Below are 27,571 nucleotides of genomic sequence, written 5' to 3'. Positions count from 1 at the left end.
CCTTGCGCAAGAAATAGCGGCACCAGTGGTGCATCTGCAAGTGCTTCGGGGCGTCAAGTAATGATTCATCGCCCAATTTCTCACGCGACATTTCTTACGGTCAGCCATTATATTTGTGTACATATATACGAAGCATAATTTGCGCGAAAAACTCTTGAAGCGAGCCTTGGGATCATGGTGCTTGAGATCGTTCTTGCCATGATTTGCAGAAGCTGCCAGACCGCATGCAGACCGCCCACTTGAAGTGTCTAGGTGGCTTTGACTTGGCCCGCTGTTGAGCTGCAACGGAAGCGGAACTGGCTGAGTCGTGACGTCGTGGAACAAGCGTGGCTTCAGGGCTACCTGGGCCAAGGCCTTTCTGTTGGCTGCGCTAACGGCGAGCAGCGGCAGCAGGGCTTACGTACGACCGGTCGCGTTGGTAGGACTTTTTCAGTTTGGCCTGTCGCATCGCAATCATCGCGGCAGGCGCCGTGTCTGGCGAGCTACGAGCTGTCGAGCGTCGCCGTAATGATAATGGAGTGAAGTGTTCCCAACCGGTCCTGATGTTGGACATCGCACGGACATTGTGCTTTTTTGTTCGGAGCAAGCGTAGCACTACAAGGAACCTCTCGTGTAAATGGAAGAAAGCTTCAAAGCAGTTTGAAGCTTTCGGTGTGGTATTCATGGAACTATGAACCTAGATCCGTTGTCTTTTGCTTTGTCTTACATTAGTTACTCTGTGTCCAGCTTGACAAAGAAGAACTTCAAGTCCAGTGTTCAAGAGATATCCCGCGTAAGTAGCCGCATGGAGCTAGCTCTCTTCTCTTGATTTTGTTGCGTGCTTCGCGCTCTAAGTTGTCTTTACATGGCGGAATAGATAACCGCCATGGCCACTGACGTCATTTAACTTGAGGGGTAATCTAAACCTCAGCTGGGTAAGTATGTGTCGACAGCCCAGTGCAGTGAGCAGTTAAAGGATAGCGGTTGCCCCACGGGCGTTTTTCGTCGTACCTCTGTAGTATTTGGAATGTGCTTTGAATGAAGAGGTTGACCTGTGTCCTTGCGACATGGGGAAGTGGTTCAGTCAGCAGTTACCTTTAGGTCAGGCAACAAGGCGCGAGTTTTTAGCCGTTTTGCTTATCAATTTTTTTGCCTATCGTGATGTCGCTTTTTAATCCTTCGTGACGTCTATAATGGTCAGCGGCTGTTGCGCAATTCGGAGAGAGGTTAGCCGCAGGACCTGGTGGCGGTCTAAAAGTAAATATTCGAGATGCGGCAAACTACGTTTAGAATGCACTGTATCCACGGGCCATTTACGTTGGCACGGTTGCTCACTCTTCTGGCTTGCTCATCGCGGCCTTGCGAATCTGATACCCAGCACTTGGCAGATTTCTCGAGCCATCATGTACTTATTTCACCTTGCCGTTTCAGGCGACGTTTTCTCAGTGGCTCCCATTTGACTTTAAAGTAGCAGCGTGCCATTGCCGAAATGAAGTTTTGCTTGATGATTCACCACTGTGCTCACAGACTAGTTCATGTAGTCACTTGTGTCCAATGTTGCTATATTGCTCGGTTGGCTTTTCCCATCTTGACACAAAATTTGCTATTTTTTCCCAGAAATTATTTTTTTTGTGCAAATAATAGTTTGAATGAGTGGCGGCAAAGAATGCATTAAGTATAAATAAATGCAGAGGCAATAAACGATTAAGAGTTGGGTCTAAAGTTCACATACTCATTATTTGAAACCAAAACCTCACTTTACAGAGGTGGTTTTCATTCAAGCTGACCCATACAAAATGTTCCTGGAGAGCTGTATTCTATTTTAACTGTTAATACTACAAAATTAACAAAATTATCTCGAGGGCACTACGTGTAGCGATTTCGTGTGATTCAGACCTCTGTTCTTGACTGTTAATAGACAAAAACTGGTCAAAATTTTCTACAAAGCATAAAAAGGAAACTCGGTTTCTCATGCTCTTTTTATTCCGATGCACGCTGCGGGGATAAAAACCTTTTCCAACTAGTTTTGTATAATTTATGGAAAGCCGCTGCGGTGGCTCAGTGGGTATGGTGCTGAGCTGCTGACCCAAAAGACACGGGTTTGATCCCGGCCGCTACGGTTGCATTTTGATGCAGGTGAAATGCTAGAGGCCTGTGTTCTGTGTGATGTCGAACCCCAGATGGTCGAAATTATCTGGAGCCCCCCACTACGCTGTCCCTCACACCCAGAGTTTCTTTGGGATGTTAAGCCCTCTAAACTAAATTAAACTTGACTAAGCTGTATCTTTTATGGAGAACCACATATGCTTTCTTGTTACTGCAAAGGTGGGCCAGCAGCTCTCCACATGAGCTCACGGTTCCCAAGTGACACGCGCAGAACAACCACCACAGTAATGGCAGCCATACACATCCAGTTTCTCTTCTTAGCTTTCACATTGGTAATTGCAGTGAAAATTTATTTCGATTCGGCATTTAAGTGTGGCTCATTAAAAAGTACCTTTTCACTTGGTTAGGTCAGGGAACATCACCATGTCTTTGGAGTTCCTGCTTTGTGAGGTCTTAAACCACATCTCATCAGGGTATAGGGAAATCAAGCGCGAGCCCTCCGCTGTTTCATTCCACAGATATTCTGGTCACTATACCACAACGTATGCTATGCAGCCAAGTATAATGACTGACAGCACTTTCTTGCAGATCATAGCTTTCACGGTCTTGATTTGGTTGAGTGCAGCATCCAAAACAACAGTTTTACTGGGGTCGCAAAAATTTCCTACACTTTTTATAGATAAACTTTAATTTCCTTCTTTCCTTTTGCGGTTCTAATTTTCCCCAAATAAGGGAAATTTCCCATGAATCGGCAATATTGCTTGTGTTGCCAGGAGCTGTGGCTAGCATTTTTCTATCACCATTGCTCCAGTGTATCACCCACTATATTTTCGGACTGAAGAAACAGTAAAATGGATGATTTTTACTGTTTCTGATTAGGTGATTGATTGAAAATATTCCTGAGCATGCAAGAACGTAAATCCCACGTACGTTTTATGGTAACTTCTACAAATGCCACTGTTGCTTAGTTATTTCGTTTCAACACTGCGTAACTGCAGTGGTATAAGTCTGAGGTATTGCAGCCGCTTGTCCGCATCATATTCTATTCCACTGTCGCAGGCATCGTCTAGGAGCAGCTATCTATCAATCTACCTTATGCACTCCAAAGCAAGTGAGTGCGAAGTGGTCACGCACATGCTTAGAACAGCTTCTCACAAGCATGACCCAATGCCCAGTATGCTTGCCTAGAGTATGTGATGCACAGCAGAGCATGTAACTGAAAATTTGATTGTTCCTGCTAGGTTTAAGAGTATGCTTGTGGGCAGTGCACAAATGCACACGCATACAAGCCACGCAGGCACCATGACTGTACAGGGTGGTCCACTCTAAGTGCGAACACGGCTCCGCGTGGCCGCGCTCCGCGGAGCACCAGCGGATCCGGCGCGTTCGCGCATCGAAGCAAAGCCGCGCAGGCGCACAGGGGCCCGGGGGAGGAGCTTCGTGTCGTCTGCTACCAGCAATGCAAGCGAGGTGCGCGCCAGCGCTGTAGCAGACGACACGAAGCTCCTCCCCCGGGCCCCTGTGCGCATGCGCGGCTTTGCTTCGATGCGCGAACGCGCCGGATCCGCTGGTGCTCCACGGAGCGCGGCCACGCGGAGCCGTGTTCGCACTTAGAGTGGACCACCCTGTACCTTGAATGCAACAGTGGAAGTCAAACTTCTCTGTGGCACAGTGCATCACTTGTGCACTGAAGACGCGTGTTGAGGACTGCACATATACTAGGTGGGCCATGGAAAGGCAGCCTGTCTCCAGTAGAACGACGAACAAGGGGATTGTTTTTGTTCACTTTGCCTAGAAGTTACAGCAGGTGCTTAAAGTGGTCCCCATCCATGCTTATGCACCTTTGGGCACATCTGAACATATAGCTTACGGCTCTTCAGCAGTGACCCTGCAGGTAGGGCTTGTTATGTTTTCCTTGAGTACATCCATGCTATGCGGATTGTTAGCGTGCACTTTCAGTTTTAAATTTTGCTGCAGATTTAAATTAGATGTGGGCAAGTTCAGGGAACATAGTGGCCGTAGTGAAGGCCTCTTTCGTTTCCTTAATCGTTGCATTTTGCACATAGCCTTCCACAGTCACTATTTGCTGTTGCAGGGAGAATATCATCTTTCTGGCAGAACGTGCATAGTGAATAGTAAGGTGAAATAAAACCAAAACAGAGCACACAGACGACAGCACGTCTTCAGGCAAAGCAAGAGGCTACAGCCTCGTCCAAAGAATGTGGCACCATTATTTGAAGCAGGCTCCTTTTTTGTGGCCCACTGTGTACTTTTACAGCATTTGTAGCCCAACAGTGTCAGGTCGCGAGAAGTAATTCATGCCTTGCTTTAGTTTATAATGTTCTATGATCTTTTTTTACTGGATACCTGGTCTGCTCGCAGAAAATCTTGTTGCTCTTAACAGTATTTAAATGGAGAAAGCTACCCACCGCGGTGGTTCAGTGGTTACAGCGCTCGGCTGCTGTTCCGAAAGGTGCAGGTTTGATCCCAGCCGCGGCGGCTGAATTTCGATGCAGGCGAAATTCTAGAGGCCTGTGTACTGTGTGATGTCAGTGCACATTAAAGAACCCTAGGTGGTCAAAATTTCTGGAGTCCATCACTACGGCGTCCCTCATAGCCTGAGTCGCTTTGGGACGTTTAACCCCCATAAACCAATAAATGGAGAAAGCTGGTACCTGAATAGTTGGTACAAGCAAGTTGATCAGCCTTACGCAGCATGTTATTTGCTGAAGTTTCACTGCAAGTCTGGTCATTTTGCTGGATCCTGCCATGTGCTGAAGTACATAAGGAGCTGAAAAATTTTTGAACCCCATACATGATTTCATTGTTGGAATGGTAGAGACTGCTGCAGAGTCAAGATTTTTGGGCTGTCATACATGAAATGGAGTACTTTTTGTGACTTTTCCCTAGTGAAGCCTGAAGTGTCTTGATATACGCAAGTGCAGTGCTGTTTTCGGTTTTGAGTTGTTAGTTTAAGTATGTGACGGTTCTGGAATACTTACTTGTCATTTCAAAACTAATTACTTAAAGGCCAAAATATTTTTCTTGCGAGTGTTATACCCTTGCCACATACCTGGTCATTCTCTGTATCGCGAGGTTGTGGGTGAGTGCACGTAGATAGCTGTCTCATTATACAGCTTCCTGTTGACCTATCTACCTTTTCCTTCAGGGTGTTAGGTTCATAGATAATCTTTGAAAAATATTTAAATATACCTCTCTTCTTCCAAAAAGCAATAAAAATTTAGCCGTTAAGATAGCAGCTTTTAAGCGGCATGACATACTATTGTAAATGCTTTTCCTGTGGAATCTGTGTGAAATGGGCTCAGTGCCATCAAAAATGGTCTTTGTTGCCATTGGACTTTGTGGTGTTGTACAATATTTATAAGTTAACAGTTAGCTGCTGTGTTATGAAGTATGTGCCTTTTTTTTTTTTTCGGGTGGAAAATTGTATATATTTTAAGCTTGCAGTTGGAAAAAGTAGTTTTTCAAAAACCGTTTTAGAATCATTTAAAAAGTGCTTACTTGAAAAGAAGTCATGAGCATAAGGCAACTAGCTGTTGCCTTATGCTCATGACTTCCACTCCACTGCAGATAAGTTAAGATGGATCTAGGAATATTTAATGCACACCTACTGGACACGGTCAGCCCTACTTGGTTGCTGCCTCTCATGAGCATTGCATGTCTGAGTGGTGCCATGCTTATATAACAGTCATATATTGATGAAAACCCAGTGCATATTTCTTCTGACCTGCGAATGTCCTCCTGCTCTTTAACATTTGAGTGGTACCTGTATTTCCTTGTTTTAAGATGCACTTTATCAAACCAAAAATTTATCAGGTTGAATGTGTTTGACTGCTGGGGTGATCGCCTTTGCTGAAGTTGCTTTATTACTGCAAAATTGTTCTTTAATGCGCCCCGGTGGCCATATTTTGATGGGCAAAAGACTTCTCTGTTCTCTTCGATATCAGCGCACATTATATTAATCCAGAGCCACCACTAAGGCGTCCCTCAAAGCTGATATGTCGTTTTGGGACGTTAAAACTCCACAACTTAAAGGTGCACTAAAGAGGAATCTGAACTCGTCTTTTAACTGCGGAAACTCTATCTACACGTTCCGAGCATTCTTAAAAACAGTTATTGTCCTGTGCATTCTTAGAAACAGAGTTATTGTCGTGTGCGGCCGATTTCCTTAATTTGAATCGAATTAAACGCCCTTATTCTTGGGTTCTCCTCTGCGCCCACCTGCACAGCTCTTGGGTCATGACAGTATTGCCAATATTACCCCTGAATAAGCTGCTTGAATATTTGCAATCTAAAAAATCATTATGTGCCTTGATGATCTGACATGATCTTATGTTAAACCCCTGTTATTTTCCGTGACAGATGTTTCCACACTTATTGAAACAAGGCGTAGCTTTTGACCTTCTATAGGTTTTGTTTAGTTCTGTTTTTTTAGTGTGTGTTGAGTGTTTACTAATTGTCAGGAGGTGGGATCTTGGCCTTGTTCGCTCTTGAAAGAAGACAGCATTTTTCTGTGCTCAGTACAGTTTTTGCTGAAAAAAACCCTTATGTGTTGAAAAATTACACTAGATGCCTTCCTTATCTTATATGCATTTTTCATGTGTATTTTGCTGCCTTTCTTTTTCTTCTCAGCTTGTTGCCCTGCACGGGTTTGAGGCAGAGCGTCATCTGCTTCGTTGCCTTTTTTCCCACGTTGACTTCAGTGGGGATGGTAAAAGTAGCGGAAAGGACTTCCATCAGGTAAGCTGGCAGTACATGTACAGGGCCAATCACACTTAGCGGGAACACAGCTCCGCGCGGCTGCGCATACGCGGAGCACTATTGCGACCAAGCCGGCAGCATACCCGTGCAAAGGGGCAGACGACACGAAGCACCACGTCGAGGTCCCTCTTCTCGTGCGCCACTCTGCATTGATTCATGAATGGGTTAGATGCAATGGCACTCTGCAGGTACGTGGCCACGCGGAGCCGTGTTCCCTCTAAGTGTGATTGACCCTGTACGTGTATATGCATTTTGCTACCCATTCTCATTGCTTGTTCAAACTGCAGCTTGATGTGTGTTACTAGATTTCATTTCATTTAAAACGCATAAGGTGGCTTTTCTTTTACAGTATAATCTCGATGGTATGAATTTCATGGGTTTGCAAAAAATGTAAGAAATTTCTAATCATCCAAAATGAACAAAATCTGTGTGCAGAAGCATGGGAAATGCATTCACGTAGGTGTGTTTACAGCTGGCGGGATTTATTTACAGCCCACTGCTCATGGTGCGCACGTGATTCGTGATCATGACGTTGGTGATGCACAGGCGGTGCGCCCACGCTCGCTTGCAATATCACTGATGTGCAGGCCATGCGCTGCCGCTCACTGCTTGCGCTGTGTGCTGTACCACTAGCGGTTGGGACGTTGGTGATGTACTGAAGGCAGTGCTTAGTGCTTGAAGGTTCAGCCGCAGCTCGCGGGTTCATATCATCTGTAGTGTCGCGGGAAAGTATTCGGAACATCTGAAATTCTGCACATTGTACACGATGCACTCCGGCCGGGAAATTTTGCAAATTCGCATTATCCTGAAATTCATATCTACCGTGTTCGTATCATTGTGATTCTAATGCATTTACATTGGCAGCTAAGAGGCATGGTGCTTCTGGGTTCTATTGTGTGGGCTTTTTGTTACGGTTGAGTCATGTGGATGCTATCATCAGTGGTACTTTCTGTAGCAGTAAGGTTTGCAGTGCACACCTTGGTCTTGTATTCTTATGTATATTTACTTTTCCCACTCATCCACTCATCAGGAACTGTCTTTAACTGTTTTTAAGTTTGAAGAGTTAAGAAGGCTAGCTCATGTCAGAGCACAGGCAGAAAGGCTTGTTTTTTTTATAAGGACTGCTGTATAAGTAACACTTCGCGGGCTTAATGGCATTAGATGACTGGAACACAGGTCACAAGCTCTCATTGGTCGCCTCAGACCGCTAAAATTGGTCAGGACTGGTTGAAGTATGTCATCTGTCATGATATGACTGAAGTGGGCCTCGGGCAGGAAGTGTGGTCTCATGGTGATGGGGTTGGTGTTGATGGGACTTAACTGGTGCTTTGCTATTGTCATTTGCACAGCATTTGCATTGCCACTTGTTATTCAGTTTTGTTCGCTGTTGTTAGTCTTGCTCTTGATGGTTTTTTAGAGCGCAGCCCGTTCGTGGGTTGAACCGCGTCACTGTCGATGGTGTAACAGAGTCAAACCATAAATAAAAGTAAACATTGCTGTGACTGGGATTCGAACCCGTGATGCCGCGAACAGATCAGTCTCTGGCCACTGCACGAGAGCTCTAGGCTATCACTGCAGCCAATCATGCCTCGTGTTCAACTGCAACGCACTCTTGCACTATGCATTGCACATCGTCGTCTTCAACTAATGCTGACTTCAGACTAATATACACATTCTCACGCTCTGTGCATTGCGCATTGTCGTCTTCAACTAATCCTACTCTTAACTAATATTGTTGGCAGACTTTCTGACGACCGAGCAGAGCAAGACAAAAAGCCTACAGAGCCTGAGACACCGAGATGCATGATGGTGCATGATGAAATGAACATGTTCATTTCATCATGCACCAACTCGCCCTTCAGGCCATTCTTCTGAAGTACCTTTCTTGTACAGTGGGCCCTTTTATGTGTTCAAGTCCTTCCTATGTGCGCATAAGGTGTCCCCTCTCTTGTTAGTGTCCTTGTTGTGCCGCCGTTCATTTCATCATGCACCAACTCGCCCCTCAGGCCATTCTTCTGAAATACCTAACAAAAGCTGTTGCAGCAGCCTCACATGACTGTGCCCTTCAGCTTTTGTTTCTTTGTTCCACAGCTCCAGATTTTTGCGTCCTATGCATGTTGCATGTACGCAGTCTAAAATAAGGAGCTGTAACTGTTGTTCTTTTTTTATCCAACAGACCCAGTATTTGATCCAGGAGTTCAGCTCCATTCTTACGAAGCCCAATTTTGTGTCAAGCGTGTGCTTTGCTATTGAAAATCCTCTTCATCATCAAAAGGTGAGTTGATTGGTGTGACCAAGTATTCTGTATTGAAACTTTATTTTCTTAGCTGTATGGTGACTGTGAGCTGTGCATTCGTGTGAAATGAACCTGCTGCTGGCATAATTATTAACTCTGGGAAAAAAAAGAAAAGAAAAACATCATTTTAGTTACAGTAGACCCCCGTTGCTAGTTCTTTTTATGGGATTGCGGAAAAAACAACATAAAAGCCAGGAAACGTAGTAGCCAAAACTGTGTGATAAAATTGTACATTGTTGTCTTTTGCATTAAAAAATAATTTATAGTTTGCTTGATCCAGAGACAGTTTTTCAAACTGGTTTCATTTGTTGTGAGCAGAAAAAGGGTGACTTTTTAAAAATCCACTAAGTCCCGATATCATGAGTCTGCAGGAGACAGCCATGTGTGGAGCTTAAGATAGTTTCATACACAGCTGTCACACAATTAAGCACTGCACTTATATGTTAAATATAACAAAAAGAGTACACTTTGCATTTTCTGTATCGTTGGGGATGAAGTGAAGAATTTTATCATCTGGCACATGGTATTGGTAGTTCAGCGTACTCTCTGAGCTGAATTTAATTTGTTTGTCTTAGCATAACCCTCCCCCGCTCTGATCGTGATGCTTGCAGAGGGGAGTGCTTTGAAAAGAAGAGGCCAGCTGGTGATTGAATGAACTACTATTGCCTGTGTGCCATGGGTTTAGTGACGGCACAAATTTGCCACTGAGGAATGATAAGGTCGTTCGATATCAGTGCGGTCGTAAGTGAACATAGTGAATGGGACAGAGGTGCTCTAACAAAAAAAAATAATTTCTTGCCCCAAAAGAAAGATAAAACGGTCAGTAACAGAAAACAAGCATGAACGAGACTATAATTTGTGATGCAGAGAAAGGAAGAACAATGGCAGTTCTATATTCAGTTCTGCAATTAGACCATTACTAAAATGTGGTCATGACATTGAAAGTTCTCAGTCCAAGTAGTTACATTCCCAGACGTCCAGAATGTTTTGAAGGGCAGTGGCCCTCCTGGAGTTGTGGTTGCGGTCATTGAGATGCTGTTTTGTGTGATTGCTTAGGCTCTTCGGAGACTCTGCCCAAGGAGCTGGCTGGAGTAAATGGCTTGGCTAGACTCCTTTCAAGTTCATTTGAACAGTGTATACAAAAAGCCCACCTAGCCATTAACGCATGAAACAAGGGGCGCATGCAATCCCACACTTAACAATGTAAAAGAAAAAAATGAACTAAATAATATTGAGGCTTTCACTTCACTTCACTTCATTTGAGTAATTTTGAGCTGAGTAAAACTGAGCTTGAGTTTAAGTAAGGCTTTGAACTTGTGGTATGTATGCCCTTGCTTGTGGACTGCAAGGGGCGACCTATCCAGAGGAAAACAAGCAACCCGTGCATATTTATGCCCTTCTCCTGGCTGAGCCGAGGGCCTGTGTAAAGCCTATGCAAAACTGCGTCAACATAGTTTAAAACATAGTATGGCTACCTTGTATGCCATTTTCACTGTATTGGGTTGACCGTGTTTTATTGATTGTGCTGGCTAGCTGCTAGGTACGCAGTATGACCGAGCAGAGATAAACACACAGCTTCAAACTGTCTCTGGCAGGAGTGGCAACTGACTTATCAACATTGCTCTAATCATGTCTTCATTTGCACTCAGTTTGGGAGGTTTCATTGACAGTGTTTGAGGAGCTTTTTTTTGGATAAATTGTCAGAAGTGCACAAAGAGCACTGAATATGTCTGTGGTTTTCAAACTCAAGTTTGCGGAAGCAAATACTGACATGGATGTGGTAATGGAGCATGTTCCTGACGAATGTTTGTTTGTGTTCACAGAGTCTTCGACCAAGTCCTTTGCTGCTGCCCCATATAAGCCGTGTGCTGAGGTTAAATCGTGTGCAAGAAGTTGTTCTCGGCACTTCATTGCTTCATTCATCTAGTGCAGAGCTTTGTCAGTGCGCAACACAGTTCATCCGGCTCAAGCTACCTGACCTTTTACGGTCTTACACAGACTCTGGTAAGTGTCCTAAATGCAAATGTCTAATTTATTGTAGTGGTGGCACCTATTTTTATGCCCAAGCCTTTGCATGCATTCGAGGTCTGAAAGGCTGAATACTGGCTTCTATAATGGCTGATGGAAAGTTGCAGTGGGATATATAGTTTTCTATCAGGTGTTTTTTGTTTTCCCTTTTATAAAAGTTAGAGAGCTCGAGCTCTGTTTTTGTTTCTGGCCTGATCATACCCTGTATGTTTGAGTAGCAGCTAGGCCAAAGTACATAGTTCCTTGACCAGCTGCTATGTATTTTGGCTGTTGCCGCTGGAATCTTGTTTCTATAACCATCGTAAGCTTTCCCTTCACGTTAGCTTTTCAAGGTATCATTTCACATGAGCCATACACCTGAAATGGTTCTCAATGTTGTGCATACACACTTAGGCGGCAGCAAACGTATTGTATAAGAGACAGAACACTGCAAACAGATGAGGCAGTGTAGATCGTTGGAGCATATTTGATTGCTTTTGAATCTTGTAAATGATTTTGCATTACAGCTGAAACACATGAGAAGACTAATTCTAAGTATTTCTTATGTTATTTGCATTGCAATGAGCCAGCCTTTGAATGATTGCTGAGAGGAAAAACTTTCATTTACCTCGCTGCCCTCACTGTTGGCAGCTTTTCCAAACGACGTCTCTGGCGCTGCAAGGACATGCTAGCTTCGATCCTAGAGTTTGTTTTATCAGAAACTTGAAGATTCATGCCGAATGCAGCAATTATTTTGACAGTAATTTCAAAATTGTGCTGCCAGTGCCGGCGAAAGGTGGCATTGGTAGCCATTATGACAGATGGGTTAGAAATGCGGAGGGTGGTGCCGGGAAGACCACTTCTGCGCGCTGGTTGGCTCATGTCCACCGGTGCACAGGAATGCTGGGTGAGGATATCTGATCAAGCTAGATAGGGAGCAAACGGCTTGTTCTCACTCCGCACTCGTGGCAGGATGAACATTCTCAAGTTATTTGCAGGTTTTTTCTCCTTTAAAAGGAGTCTACTGTAGGACTGAAAATAAATTTTTCCTACAAGAACAGTTTGCTCATCTGGTTTCTCCGCTTGCATGAACTGAACCCAATTGAAATTCATCTCCACTTGAGTAAGACATGTGGGAAGTGTGTCGTTGTGGTGGAAAATGTGCTCTTGTGGGTGCTATTCAATAAAGGCTGAACATCCCATATGTGGAACCAAAGGAGCCTTGGGCATAAACCTGCTCTTTGAGCAACACGATTGCTCAAGGAGATGAAATGGCTATGTGGGATTGGGACTAACCGTAAAAGACATGGCTGTCAATATCAGCATCTCCATAAGATCTGCGCACACCATTGCATGGAGGCCTGGAAATGGAGAACATTTTCTCCAAATGGCTTCTGTGAATGCTTATTGATGCTAGAGCTTCACGCGTTAGTGTGTCTGTCAATGTTGACACATGATGGTATGAACCGTGCTGGAGACATGGCAGTAATGGTAGACATGGCATTGCTGTAATTAGATTACAGTAATTTATTTACTTTCTAGGTAATTTGTTATGTAATTCATTACTTTTCTGGGCTGATAATTTAGTAATGTAATGCATTACTTTGGAGAAGTAATTTCTTGGCAAAAGTAATTACTAGTGAAATTATTTTGATGAATACTGAGTCCGTGCTGCTTTTTGTATATGCCATGCTTTGGCCTCGCATTTGCGGCGTTGAGCGTCAGAAAGCAAGCATAAATTGCAGAGGGCACTTAAGATCACTTATGTGCTTTGAAGGCGAAAACATTCATTTTTTAATTTATATTTTTCCTTTTCTAATGAAACACCTACTCATTAGCATAGGGATCAGTGTGTTACCATGGACCCGAGCACCCGCTCTTAGCCGTGTGTGGCATCGCCGTGTTCGGGGGAAAGGGGATCCTGGTGGTTGAGCCGATGCCGAGCGTTTGGACCTTTAAGGTCCCTCGGCGGAGGCAACACACCACTTTGGCCCCAGCTTCCCGTGAACGGCGCCTCCGGCCTGACCCAACCGGGAGAAATCGGCAGTCTCCTTTTCCTATCCTCCCCTCCATCTTTCGCTTTCCTATCTTTCTCACAACTCTCCTCACTCCTCCTCACTTCGTGGTCTTTGCCTTTTTCCTGGCAACGAGGGTTAACCTTGTGTGGCCAACTACCCCGAGTTTCATCATATTTGGTTATAGTTGGGGTGTACAGCCAGCGTGGGCAGGACTTGCTTGCAAGTTCCTGTCCCGTCCCCTAGTTGGGCTCCATGGTGGGTGGCTGGCACCATGACCAAAAAACTTAATTAAAAACTTAATTTGTTTATGGCTCCTCCCCTTTCTAAACATGATCGCTCTCTCGAAAGAGGGTGGAATGATGCAGAAGACTTTTTTCCAAAAAGAAAAGTATCATTCCCGAAATTCCATGTTGTTCACAGTGAAGATCCAGAAAAACGAGCAAGGAAAATATCTCCATTCATAGTTGCGAAATGTCTGAAAGAAGCCTTGGGCCCCGGTTACAAGGTGACCAAACTAGCTAGCGGAGATGCGCTCCTAGAGATCTGTGATAAAGTTCAAGTTCCTTAACTTTCAAAAATTCTGTCATTTGGGGACATTCGTGTGTCTGTTACACCCCACAGGTCGCTTAACAGAGTCCACAGGTTGATCTCGGGAATTGATCTTCTGGATCTCGCCAAGTAGGAAATGCTGGATGGTCTCGCTGATCAAAATATCACAAGCGTAGGAAGAATCGAAGTAAAAGATGACAAAGAAATTCCTGCCAAGCACCTTGTACTTGCTTTAACTTGTTCCACACTCCCCGACTGCATTGAAGTGGGGTACACAAAGATTGCAGTGAGACCGTACATTCCAAACTCCAGACGTTGTTTCGTTTGCCAAAGATTTGGCCATGGTTCCCAGAGTTGCTGCGGCCACAAAACATGCGCGAAATGCGCTTCAAAAGAACACTCCTCTTTATCTTTATCTTTATCTTTCTCTTTATCTTTCCTCTGATCTTTTAACTCTCCTCCATCTGCACTTGGCAGCAGTGGTGGCTTGGCTCGAGCCAGTAGGCAGGCCTGTGCAATTTCCTTTTCATCCTTCTCTCAGTCACAACAACAACAACCCGCAGGCCGCGCCTCCTAGGGACTCCGACTGCACAGGCTCAACGAAAAAGAGAGCAAGTGCACTTTGCGGCCTCGGCAACGCTCTCTTCCGCGCAAAAAAGGGGGTGCTTAGATTCGCATGCAAAGTTTTTTTTTTCAGAAATTTTTTTCCGAAAATAGGGGGGGGGGGGGGGGGGGGTGCTTAGAATCGCGAAAATACGGTACATCCCGGCCTGCGTTTGCTGACGACCTTTTTTGAAGGACGGTACGAGCCAGACGTCGTACGAAGCGGGGTCCTTCTAAAATTTGCGTCGTATAACCGAGGTTTTTAATGCATTGTCTCTATGGGGGTTTTGCCGGGACCGCACATATTCGTCGTAAAATGCAGGTCGTCGCATGACCGGGGGACGTATAATCGAGGTTCCACTGTATCAGAATGGCAAGCAATTTGTCTCTCACTGTGCATACAAGCTTTGCCGATGTGGAGGGATGGGGCGATTCATCACACCGGCCTCTGGCACCTGCCCAGACCTCGCTTAGGGAGGCTGCGGCAGAGCCATCCTCGCCCCAGGTGGAAGTAGCTAACATTACTCCACCACCTCCAAAGCAGGTCATGCTGCCTCTCGGGGCAGCAGGCCTCAAGACTTCTGTCCTCACAAAGGCCTCACACAAAGACACGTGTGCAGTCTGCACGATCGTCCAGCGCCTCTGAAGAGGTGATGGGCACGAGCCAGGGTAGCTCCATGCCGTGGATGTCACAAGTACGGCAGAACTCCCTGGATCGAAAAAAAAAGACAAGCCCCAAACCATGGGGCCAATCTAAACCCAGTTTTTCACCCTACATACATTAAACAAGATGGCATTCATAATATGCATTGAAACTGCAGGGGACTTTTAAATAATTTAAATGACATAAAGGACATCTTAACTTCATTCTTCGTTGTTGCTTTATGCCTGCAGGAAACTAACCTAGGTCCCCAGCATACAAATCTACTAAAAATATAATCTATTCGGCCATGACTGAGAGCTTGCGAACAGGCTGTCGGGAGGGGCAGCCATCGTCATGCTAAGTGGTATAGAAGCCCGTGAAGTGAAACTTACAACTAAATTAGAGGCTCTAGCAGCCACTCTACTTACATGAAAACTATTACAATGTGCTCTGTACACCTTGAGCCACACCTGAAGGTTACCCCACACAGAGTTAGAAAACGTTTTAGCGTATCTGCCCGAGCCTTATCTGGTAGTTGGGGACTTTAACGGACATTCCTCTTTTTGGGGAAGTGAAAAAACAGATACCAGTGGTCAAATTAGAGGATTTTATTCTGAGCAGTAATATTTGTTTATTGAACTCTGGTAAAACCACATACTGCTCCCCAACCTCGGGGAAAATGAGCTTTTAGATTTGTCTTTTAGTTCACCACGTGTTTTTAGCGATTTTAAATGGGATGTCATCGACGACCCATATTGCAGCGATCACCTCCCTGTACTAATCAGTTTAACATCTGCACCAGAAATCGTCCTAACAAAACCGCGACGTTGGAAGCTTCATTTAGCAGACTGGCAACTTTTTACAGCAAAAGCCACTGAAAATAGTTTTAGACAATCTCGGCATCGATCAGATAAATGAAGAGTTCACGAATTGTATCATAACTGCCACACTCATAGCTATTCCTCAGTCTTCAGGAGTGGTGCAACAAAACCACAAAGTGTGGTGGACTCAGTACTGCAAGGAATGTGAATAAACAACAAAATAGAGCTTGGGGTAAATTTTGCAGGTACCCGACACAGGAGAACCTCGTAAATTTCAAAAAAGGCAAGAGCTAAAGCTCAGACAGATGGCTCAAAATCGGAAAAATATTTCAGGAATGCTGCAGTACAAGGACAATGGGAAAAAATAATAAGACTGCCAAATTTTGCATCAATTTTCACAGCTGAATGCTATGCAATGTGTGTAGCTGTGGGCACAATAATGAATTAAAATGTTGAAAATAGCACAGTTTACACTGATTCACTGAGCCTGCTCCATGCACTCCATTCTAGAAATGCAGCTGAGCCCCTAGTCGGAATAATTCACAACAGAAGGTCACAGGATAATATTCTGCTGGGTGTTGAGCCATATCGGGATAGAGGAAAATGAGAGCAGACACGTGCGCATCACAAGCTTACAGCGGTGAAATAAATAAAGCCAACGTGCCCTTTAGAGACTGCATGAAGTTAGTACTCACCAAGTTGAAAGATAAATGGCAAGCGGCTTGGGAAAATGAAGTGAACAACAAACTACACTCCGTGAAGCCCATCTTGGCAGAATGGAAATATGCAGGCACCAGAAACGTGTCGGTGGCTCAGTGGTCATGGCGCTCGGCTGCTGGCTCGAAAGACGCGGGTTCGATCCTGGCCACGGTGGCTGAATTTCGATGGAGGCGAAATTCTAGAGGCCCGTGTACTGTGCGATGTCAGTGCATGTTAAGGAACCTCAGGTGGTCGAAATTTCCGATGCCCTTCACTACGGCGTCCCTCATAGCCTGAGTTGCTATGGGACATTTAACCCCAATAAACCAACAACACAGCACTCATTAGCATAGGAAAAGCATACACTAATTCACCTTTATTTGTGACGAAGCAATGTGGTTTTGTGGCCCATGGGTTGCATGCTTGCCTCGCAATCTGCCTGCAGGTCCTTGGTTCAATCCTCCGCACTTTTGCCACTTTTTTCTTTCCTGATGATGTCATTGGGGGTTTTGTGGACAACTTTTCCTGGATGCCAACAACGGTGCCGGGTGGGCCATATAAAGCTTTCGCCTTAAATACGCGTGACCAGCAATAGCCAGCATTCCAGCGAAGCGGCGAACGTGGACGAGAAGCGATGTGCTATGTGTGCGCAAGCATCAGCACCGCCTGGGGGAAGAGTCAGTGCATCAGTCCTATGGCAGCTACGCATCTTCCAGCTCTGTACGGTCGCACACACAAGCAGGGCCAACAGGAGAGCTCAGTGATGATGGCACGCCATATTGCTTTTATGCGCAGACACACTGCGAGTGCTAGAGCAAGTATTTCCCTCTAGACTGCTTCATATATACTGCCACGTCGTGCACTGACAAAAAAAATCAACTGATGTCTAACAAAGAAGGTTGGTAGTTTTTGGGAAAACTAGCTTCTGTGGCCAGATTTGAAGCGCTATTTTTAGCTCAAGGGCAACACAGGCGACAGTGTCACCGTGACATGCAATTTATTTCTGCCAACGTGCCTTGATAACAAGTAAATTGAACAGCAGAATTGGCAGCTTGTCTGTGCCCTGGTGCACTTCCGAGACGATGAGCGTGAACTACCAGTGGATGCACTCCCGCTGTTTACGCGTACGACAAGTTCTTCAAAATCAGGAGGTTGGGATCATAAAACGCATCAGAAGAGGCACTTCCGATTGAAGAGTGATGCGAGCAGTTATACAAACCTTGCGAGTAAGTTCACCTCATCTACGTGAGCAGAGTGGCCGTCCAATGGACTAGGCCTCCATTTCTTTAGAGAAGGCCAGAATATCCGACGCCAGCTTTCAGTCTCAGTGGCGATGCAGAGAAATCTGAAAATTTATTGGAACTATTTCCAATGTGCAACTTCTTTGTGTCGAAACTTATTATTTTTGGCGCATAATTGTAATGTAATATCATTACTTTTTAAGAGCAGTAATTTGTAATATAATTTAATTACTTCTGTGAGATTTCTAGGAAGGTAATTAGCAGTGTAATTTAACTACTTTGCAAAAGTAATTTTGCCTGGTATGCTGTGCTATATCAGTTGTTGCAATAGATGGGACATGGATTCCTTTTCTCAATCCTGGATTCGAGCGGCAATTGGCTCAGTGGGACTACATGAACCCATTGCTGCTGGAGAAGTTGCGGTTACTTGCTACCAGTGCTGCGAAAATGATGGTTGCCATTTCTGGGGCCTGCAACGGCAGTGTACCAACTATATCCAAGAGCGAATCCTATGAGAACGTTCTGTGAAAGTTGCTTTCAGCGTTTGGAGAAAAATGACCAGAAAAGAATGCACCTGCATGCTTCTGTCAGTAGAAAATTTTGGCTGTTTTGTGGCTTCTGTCTTAAAGTTGCTTTGTGAAACAATTTTGTTGTGGTTTTTCACACCCCATACCTGCCTATCCTCGCACTTAGTGGCTTTTACGTTTTTTCAACACTGAGGATACTGCAGTCGCACATTTTCAAGCTGATCCACTCTTGCCTCAGCAGTGTTTCAGTGGTTTCAACATGCCCCAAATCGCAGGAGTGGTGCAGTCGTGGAGTCGATTCGCTATGAATATCGCTCTGCAGTACAATATGTTGAAAAATGAGGGCAGTCTGAGCGTTTTGGAGACAAAATTAAAAAAAAAAGATAGCTTGGAGACAATTGAGTTTGAACCCTCAGACATAATTGGTTTTGCATTAGCACTTTTTCTCCTACCTTAGTTGTCATTTCAATTGAACTAAATTACACCTGTTCCATTGTATTTAGGGAATCCTCAGAGATGGAGTAGATGTTGTGAAGTTTCTAAGAAGGCCATTTTGGTTTCCTCTGTAACAGGCTTGTGGCTGCATTCAGATGGCTGCTAATGTGTAATTACTACTTAAATTGAAATCTGCTTCACATTGGCAGATTCCCTATATACATAGTCTCCCCCTTCGAGTCAATCAGTTAGGCCTTGCACTGCCAGCTGCTAGGCGTCCCAGTTAGCAGAGCTGTAGAGCAGCTGCCCTGCACAAGTTATAGTCCTGGGTTCGAGCCCTGTTAAGGACTAGGTAGCAGCATCCCACCGCTGCCACCAGTTTGTTACATATGAGGTAGCAGCATCCCACCACTGCCACCAGTTTGTTACATACGAGGTAGCAGCATCCCACCGCTGCCACCAGTTTGTTACATACGAGGTAGCAGCATCCCACCGCTGCCACCAGTTTGTTACATACGAGGTAGCAGCATCCCACCGCTGCCACCAGTTTGTTACATACGAGGTAGCAGCATCCCACCGCTGCCACCAGTTTGTTAAAGACGAGGTAGCAGCATCCCACCGCTGCCACCAGTTTGTTACATACGAGGTAGCAGCATCCCACCGCTGCCACCAGTTTGTTACAGACGAGGTAGCAGCATCCCACCGCTGCCACCAGTTTGTTACATACGAGGTAGCAGCCTCCCACCGCTGCCACCAGTTTGTTACATACGAGGTAGCAGCATCCCACCGCTGCCACCAGTTTGTTACATACGAGGTAGCAGCATCCCACCGCTGCCACCAGTTTGTTACATACGAGGTAGCAGCATCCCACCGCTGCCACCAGTTTGTTAAAGACGAGGTAGCAGCATCCCACCGCTGCCACCAGTTTGTTACATACGATGTAGCAGCATCCCACCGCTGCCACCAGTTTGTTACAGACGAGGTAGCAGCATCCCACCGCTGCCACCAGTTTGTTACAGACGAGGTAGCAGCATCCCACCGCTGCCACCAGTTTGTTACATACGAGGTAGCAGCATCCCACCGCTGCCACCAGTTTGTTACAGACGAGGTAGCAGCATCCCACCGCTGCCACCAGTTCGTTACATATGAGGTAGCAGCATCCCACCGCTGCCACCAGTTTGTTACATACGAGGTAGCAGCATCCCACCGCTGCCACCAGTTTGTTACAGACGAGGCAGCAGCATCCCACCGCTGCCACCAGTTTGTTACATACGAGGCAGCAGCATCCCACCGCTGCCACCAGTTTGTTACATACGAGGTAGCAGCATCCCACCGCTGCCACCAGTTTGTTAAAGACGAGGTAGCAGCATCCCACCGCTGCCACCAGTTTGTTACATACGATGTAGCAGCATCCCACCGCTGCCACCAGTTTGTTACAGACGAGGTAGCAGCATCCCACCGCTGCCACCAGTTTGTTACAGACGAGGTAGCAGCATCCCACCGCTGCCACCAGTTTGTTACATACGAGGTAGCAGCATCCCACCGCTGCCACCAGTTTGTTACATACGAGGTAGCAGCATCCCACCGCTGCCACCAGTTTGTTACAGACGAGGTAGCAGCATCCCACCGCTGCCACCAGTTTGTTACATACGAGGTAGCAGCATCCCACCGCTGCCACCAGTTTGTTACATACGAGGTAGCAGCATCCCACCGCTGCCACCAGTTTGTTACATACGAGGTAGCAGCATCCCACCGCTGCCACCAGTTTGTTACATACGAGGTAGCAGCATCCCACCGCTGCCACCAGTTTGTTACATACGAGGTAGCAGCATCCCACCGCTGCCACCAGTTTGTTACAGACGAGGTAGCAGCATCCCACCGCTGCCACCAGTTTGTTACATACGAGGTAGCAGCATCCCACCGCTGCCACCAGTTTGTTAAAGACGAGGTAGCAGCATCCCACCGCTGCCACCAGTTTGTTACATACGATGTAGCAGCATCCCACCGCTGCCACCAGTTTGTTACATACGAGGTAGCAGCATCCCACCGCTGCCACCAGTTTGTTACATACGAGGTAGCAGCATCCCACCGCTGCCACCAGTTTGTTACAGACGAGGTAGCAGCATCCCACCGCTGCCACCAGTTTGTTACAGACGAGGTAGCAGCATCCCACCGCTGCCACCAGTTTGTTACAGACGAGGTAGCAGCATCCCACCGCTGCCACCAGTTTGTTAAAGACGAGGTAGCAGCATCCCACCGCTGCCACCAGTTTGTTACATACGAGGTAGCAGCATCCCACCGCTGCCACCAGTTTGTTACAGACGAGGTAGCAGCATCCCACCGCTGCCACCAGTTTGTTACATACGAGGTAGCAGCATCCCACCGCTGCCACCAGTTTGTTACATACGAGGTAGCAGCATCCCACCGCTGCCACCAGTTTGTTACAGACGAGGTAGCAGCATCCCACCGCTGCCACCAGTTTGTTACATACGAGGTAGCAGCATCCCACCGCTGCCACCAGTTTGTTACATACGAGGTAGCAGCATCCCACCGCTGCCACCAGTTTGTTACATACGAGGTAGCAGCATCCCACCGCTGCCACCAGTTTGTTACATACGAGGTAGCAGCATCCCACCGCTGCCACCAGTTTGTTACATACGAGGTAGCAGCATCCCACCGCTGCCACCAGTTTGTTACAGACGAGGTAGCAGCATCCCACCGCTGCCACCAGTTTGTTACATACGAGGTAGCAGCATCCCACCGCTGCCACCAGTTTGTTAAAGACGAGGTAGCAGCATCCCACCGCTGCCACCAGTTTGTTACATACGATGTAGCAGCATCCCACCGCTGCCACCAGTTTGTTACATACGAGGTAGCAGCATCCCACCGCTGCCACCAGTTTGTTACATACGAGGTAGCAGCATCCCACCGCTGCCACCAGTTTGTTACAGACGAGGTAGCAGCATCCCACCGCTGCCACCAGTTTGTTACAGACGAGGTAGCAGCATCCCACCGCTGCCACCAGTTTGTTACAGACGAGGTAGCAGCATCCCACCGCTGCCACCAGTTTGTTAAAGACGAGGTAGCAGCATCCCACCGCTGCCACCAGTTTGTTACATACGAGGTAGCAGCATCCCACCGCTGCCACCAGTTTGTTACAGACGAGGTAGCAGCATCCCACCGCTGCCACCAGTTTGTTACATACGAGGTAGCAGCATCCCACCGCTGCCACCAGTTTGCTACATACGAGGTAGCAGCATCCCACCGCTGCCACCAGTTTGTTACAGACGAGGTAGCAGCATCCCACCGCTGCCACCAGTTTGTTACATACGAGGTAGCAGCATCCCACCGCTGCCACCAGTTTGTTAAAGACGAGGTAGCATGGTCGTGTGCCGGATAGGGAATGAGGGACGTCTGAGACGAGGCTGCTGGAAAAAGACAATGAGAGAGGACTTTATACAGGAATTTACATATTTACAAGTGAGCTGCAGGAACGCTGCATCACGACAGCTCATCAGGAGATCATTCGATGATAAAGAGCCCCTCGGCCGTGCCGCTGCCGAGGTTTTTTTTTTTGAGTTCCCCTCCCTAGGGTCCCTAGATGGGGGCCGGGCCTGCAGGGGAAGGAAGTTCTCACTGGCACCAATCACAGACACACATGCACTCACTCACTCCCGAGAGATCACACCACCGTCACGCGCTGGGAGAGGGGGGGAACGATGCCATCACCGTAGCGCAGACGCCGGAATGTCCATGAGCGGCGTTCTCGCACATTACGAACGCGCGTTCACACTCGGTGTAGGGGAAACGCTCGCTCAACCGGGCAGACGGACGTGGCTTCCATGGCAATCCAGGCGCTCACCCAATGCGCGTCTCGGGGTTTGTCGGCGTTTCGCTGCTGCCATGGCGTTGTCTTCCCCACGACGAAGGCCACAAATCACGACAGTTTCCCCTCTTTGGCTGTTTAGGTTTTCTTTGTAGCACTATGGTTGTGCTCAAATTGATGCCAGTTGGCAATTACTCCTTTTATGCGGTTAGAGCTATGGCTAAGGCAAGCGTCAGCTGATTGATGTAGTTTGTGACTTTCCATATTGTAGTAACTACATCATTCTGCTGTTTGTCTCAGTACTCTGGTTTTCTTGTATTAGACTGCCTCTGCAGCGTTTTACTGTGGGCAAAATGTGGAAACACCTGTCCATTGAAAATTTGAGGCGGCAAGGCAGTTTGTATTTACTGAAGTAGAGGCATGCTGTTATGCACTGTTGCTTTTTGAGTTTTACTGTGACTGTGCAACATAAGTGTAGTAGCCTTGAAAAGTTAATTCTTCATTAGTTGGTTGGTTGGTTTATGGGGTTTAACGTCCCAAAGCGACTAAGGCTATGAGAGACGCCGTAGTGGAGGGCTCCGGAAATCGTAACATGCTGCATGTGACTGATCTAGAACCAAAGCAAGCTGTCATTCAAGTCACATGAGGCTGTTTCTGCTGCAGTACTGCATGCAAGTTGTTTTTAGTTGGTGTTACCCTGATTGACTTGAACTTGGAAACCTCCATTTCTAATTCGCAGACTCGTCCACCCAGGAGGGTGACCTTCAGGATTGCACTCCTGAGGTGCTTCACCACTTGCTTGTAGAGTTGTTGAACAAAAACTCCGAGCATTTCGGTGTCACTAATGAACTGAAGGAGGCTTTCTTCGAAAATCTTCGCAAAGGTGAGTAACCAATCCTCAGCTCTTTAGTGCTAGCTAATTGCAGTTTTCTTGTCTGAAAGAGAGAGGAGATTCAATTATTACTGAGGCATTTTTGTACATATTTAGGGAAAGCAGATTAAAATGAAAGCAAGCTGTTATTAATCGCACCATATTGTGTTGAATTCTTTCTGCCCTGGCTGGTGATGCAGTGAAGTTTTTAGCTGAAGTCACTGGAAAAAAAATTATCGGTGAATATTTTTATTGGTCACTGATGTCCTGCCATGTTCAGAATACTCTGAGGATAACCCACCTTTCGTGAGCATTGAATGAAATATTGATTGCTGTGAACAATGAAAGAATGCATTGAGTTCATATGGTAAAAAAGTGATGTTTTGATTTCTAAATAAGATGTTTGTGACATGGGTTCTTATAGTGTTTGTGGTTTCTTTTCAAATCCACTTGTGTGTCTAGATTTTCCTCTGGATAGAGTTCCAGTAGTCTTAGCACCACTACTTTTCGGCGAAGCTTCAGATGTGCTGATGGTAAAAGGAATGACGGAACAATCTTCAAATATGTCAAAACCAGTAAGTGTGCCCTCGTGTCAGCTTTTATTAAGCACATGTCAGTCTTTTTTTTTTCACACCGCAGTAGCTTAGGTTTGATTCTGGCCGCAGTGGTCGCGTTTTGGTGGAGGCGAAATGCAAGAGACCTGTGTATTGTGTGATGTCAGTGCACATTAAAGAACCCCAGGTGGTTACAGTTATCAGCCCTTCACTGCGGCGTCCCTCATAACCAGAGTGTCTTTGGGATGTTTAACTGAGTAAGTGAACCAACTAACCTTTTTACTTATGTGTATTCATTTTCAGATGGAACTGTCACATGTAGACGTCATCAAAGAAGTCGGCTATGCCTTCACGTCAAGGTTAGGCTGATGTCTTCGCGCATCATGTGCAGTTTGTCGTGTTCTTACTCTGCATCTTTTCTTTCTTATCTACTGCTTGTTCACAGCATTGTTTTTTATGGGCATGTCATTGTTATACTTTGTCTCTCTCTCACTCCAGCCTGTTCCTGTGGTCAGTAAACTTTTACTTTTATATGTGTGCCTGCAACTATAAGGGACTTTCTTTGATGTGATGGCTGATGTTTTGTTTATGTGGATGCAGTGTGGAGGATTGTCGCCAGAGCCTGGTACAGATGGGCCTGCGGGACCCGGGACCATGCATGGTAGCTCGGGTGCTGTCTATGATGGCCAACACTCATACGGGGCTCTCTGAGCCACTCCAGGGCCTGGGATCCTCAACAACATCTGCTTGGGGTGCTGACAAGGATGCTAGTGCAAGCAATGTCACCTGGAACATTGATGTCTTCATCCAAGCACTCTATGACCTGGTTGGTTTACTAGCCATTTAACTGCCCTTTTCTAATATACTGACTGATCCACACTTCGTGCTTGACTATCTTCGATTTCCTTAAAAAATCATGGTGTATTGCGTTACTGTGCCAAACATTATCCCAGCTTGTTTTGGGCGAAAAGTTTTTTCCGGCCATGGCTGCCATCTTATTTTTAAATGGTAGTTAAACTATTCTAACAAAAAATTTGTACAAAATAAAATATTTTACGCATCACTATGATTTTTTTTTTGTGTGTGAATAAAAGGCCTTACACTTTAATCCGAATAATTTCAGATGAATTAGTTGAGTTTTCATAAATATAACATTTTCAAATTTTTATCATTTTAAATTCTGAGTAGTCATTCCAACTATTCTCTCACGTTGTCTAGAGAGCTAAGAAGTCTGTAAACATTTTTCAGAGGTTATAGAACGTAAGCCATGTGAGAAAAAAAAACATAAATCTGAAAAAAGTTGCTTTTTGTGACATATTCAGCCGTGAATTGCGTAGTGAGACATGGAGTTGTGTAGAGAGTGTTTGGTGTGATAGATGTAGTAGATTGTCTCTTGCAAAGAAAGTCGAAGGAGCAGAGCCAGCCCATTCAGACTGCCCGTAGTCTAGCTTGCTTCACCATGCAGGGGATTGTACAACTGATTGGAGGTACTGTACTGAAAGGTTGCTTGGAGGTACTGCATCAAGAGTGCGTACCATGTACCTGTACAGTGAAACGTCAGTGTAACATATCATGAACCATTATGAGATGCAGTCTTTACGTGTCGATTATGGTTTGCCATAAAGTGGATATACAGTGAACGCTCGTTAATTCGACCCCTGTTAATTCGGAAAATCGGATAATTCGACGCGCACGCGAGGTCCCTACAATTATACATAGGAGTCTATGGGGTGAAACTCTCGTTAATTCGAACAAATTTTGCCGTGCATCGGTTAATTCGACTCCACTCCGCCGCCCGCCAAGCCGGTGCGCCGAGAGCAAAAAGAAAAAAACACTGCCACGAGCGGCGCTACTGTACCCTGATAGGCCATTGTACGGTCATCATCGTCAGCAGCGTGAGAGAGGGCAAGGGAAGCGAGGTTAGCGGCGGCCTTCGTTTTGGCGTGTGTCGTCGTTTCCACGTGTTCTTGCTGCTACGATCGCAGTTATTTAACCATAAGGCGGCGCCTTTTTTGGTAATTGCTTTTTTGGTAATTGCGCGCTTTGTCAGCGTGTTTACTGCGCTGCTTGTTGTTGCTGTTTTGTTGCGACTGAGAGGAAGGAGGAAAAGAAATTGCACGGGCCTGCCTACTGACTCAGCCGAGCCGCCACCACCACCACCACCGCTGCCGCCTGCAGATAGAGAAGAGTTAAAAGATCAGAGGAAAGATAAAGAGAAAAGATAAGACGCGTAGCAGCAACAACCCCTCTGCTTCGGCAGAGGCTGGCTGAAAAAACAGATAAGCGGCCCACGCTGCGCTGGCTTCCCCTCCTCCCCGCGCTGCTTTCGAATGGGTAGCGCAGTTCCCGCGCGCCTCTCCTTTGTGTCCTGTCAGCGGACCGAGGATGAAATAATTGAAGTGACAGGCGCTGATGACGATTCGTTGGAAGGTGACGATTGTGAGCAGTTGTCCCAAATGCTGAAGTGCACGGTTAAAGAAGCCGCAGAAGCCTTGTCCGTGCGGGAGGACTTCTGTGAACAAATCCCTGATGGTGCGTGTGCCGCGGAGTACCTGGCAGCTGTTAGAGCTATTGTAGTCGCTCAAATTCGCTCGAAAAAGCAGACGACGATAACAGATTTCTTTGCCAAATAAAGGTTACATCCTGTTGCGGCAAACATTGTTTTTTGGTGTTCATTCGATAATTCGACATTCAGATAATTCGACAATTTTTCGCGGTCCCGTCAGTGTCGAATTAACGAGCTTTTACTGTATATCGAACTGCCTACTGGCAAGGTGCGCCTGCTCGGCCAGCAAGCAGCACGCTTTGCCTTGCTGCAGAAGTGGCTGGTTGTGGTGCAGCAAGTGCTCGTGCCGTGGTTCGTGCTATGGTTTGCACCCTTATCTCGCACTTGCCAACAGTGGCACGGAAGATATGGCAGCATGAACATTTGGTATCCAGGTGGTCGGCATGCAGTTGCTTCTCTTGCGCCCTTTGATAGTGCCCCGGGAACCAGTGGCACAGTTGGTTGTAACCTACCAGTACCCATCGTGCACTAATGTTGGCTGTCTCGGAGGTGGTGAAAACAGCGGTAGCTTTCACCCTGGCATCCCATTTTTCACGCGACACTGCTTTAATGTGATGAAGCCAGAGCCTGATACAGATGGAGGTGGAGGCATTTAACCTGCCGCCACCGCGTACTGGCAGTGCTGTGTGGGAAGCCATCCTGACTGGCATTTGGCGCTCTGTATTTAACGGTCTCTGGAATCACCACGAGTGGCTTCAAAACAGCGTTAAAACTTTGGAAAAGGTCTCTAGTTACTCTCTTGTAAGAGTTGACTAAGTTGCAGTTCCTTCATCTAAATTGTGCTTCTGTTGGGTGCGTTTTAGGCGCAATCTTACATTAGGAATTTCGACTTTATCAAACTATTTTACAATCTTTTACCTTTTCGCTACAATGAAGTTTGATTGTATATGGACTAGGCTCCCATAAGTGCTACATTAAAAGGTTTAGAATTATGAGCTGACTGGCATTACGGTGACAGCTGCAATGCATATGGGGTCATCATACGAGCTTTTCTTTTGCTGGTTTGCATGGGCCTAAAGTTTATGCTAGACCTATGGTGAAGGGAATA

The 27,571-nt window shown here is 46.2% G+C and overlaps 1 protein-coding gene across 4 annotated transcripts in view; it reads left to right on the top strand.

Annotated features, from left to right (window-relative positions):
• The first annotated feature begins 256 nt into the window (after window positions 1-256).
• The window catches only part of Not1 (CCR4-NOT transcription complex subunit 1), a 116,081-nt gene continuing 88,766 nt past the window's right edge, over window positions 257-27,571 (top strand). For 2 of the 4 annotated variants that reach the window (XM_089579803.1, XM_089579802.1), the window contains exons 1-8: window positions 257-772; window positions 6,739-6,846; window positions 9,044-9,142; window positions 10,987-11,167; window positions 23,272-23,415; window positions 23,866-23,978; window positions 24,261-24,316; window positions 24,558-24,783. In XM_089579803.1, coding sequence (XP_089435929.1) covers window positions 671-772; window positions 6,739-6,846; window positions 9,044-9,142; window positions 10,987-11,167; window positions 23,272-23,415; window positions 23,866-23,978; window positions 24,261-24,316; window positions 24,558-24,783 — 1,029 coding nt within the window. In that variant the 5' untranslated portion in view covers window positions 257-670. The remainder of the gene's footprint in view (window positions 773-6,738; window positions 6,847-9,043; window positions 9,143-10,986; window positions 11,168-23,271; window positions 23,416-23,865; window positions 23,979-24,260; window positions 24,317-24,557; window positions 24,784-27,571) is intronic. The other 2 variants (XM_089579804.1, XM_089579805.1) reach the window with 2 other exon arrangements.

This window comes from Amblyomma mixtum, chromosome 3 (assembly GCF_055824585.1).
Source record: "Amblyomma mixtum isolate Tamu chromosome 3, ASM5582458v1, whole genome shotgun sequence".
In the NCBI taxonomy this organism is placed as follows: Eukaryota; Metazoa; Arthropoda; class Arachnida; order Ixodida; family Ixodidae; genus Amblyomma; species Amblyomma mixtum.
This window is presented reverse-complemented; position numbering and strand designations above follow the sequence as displayed.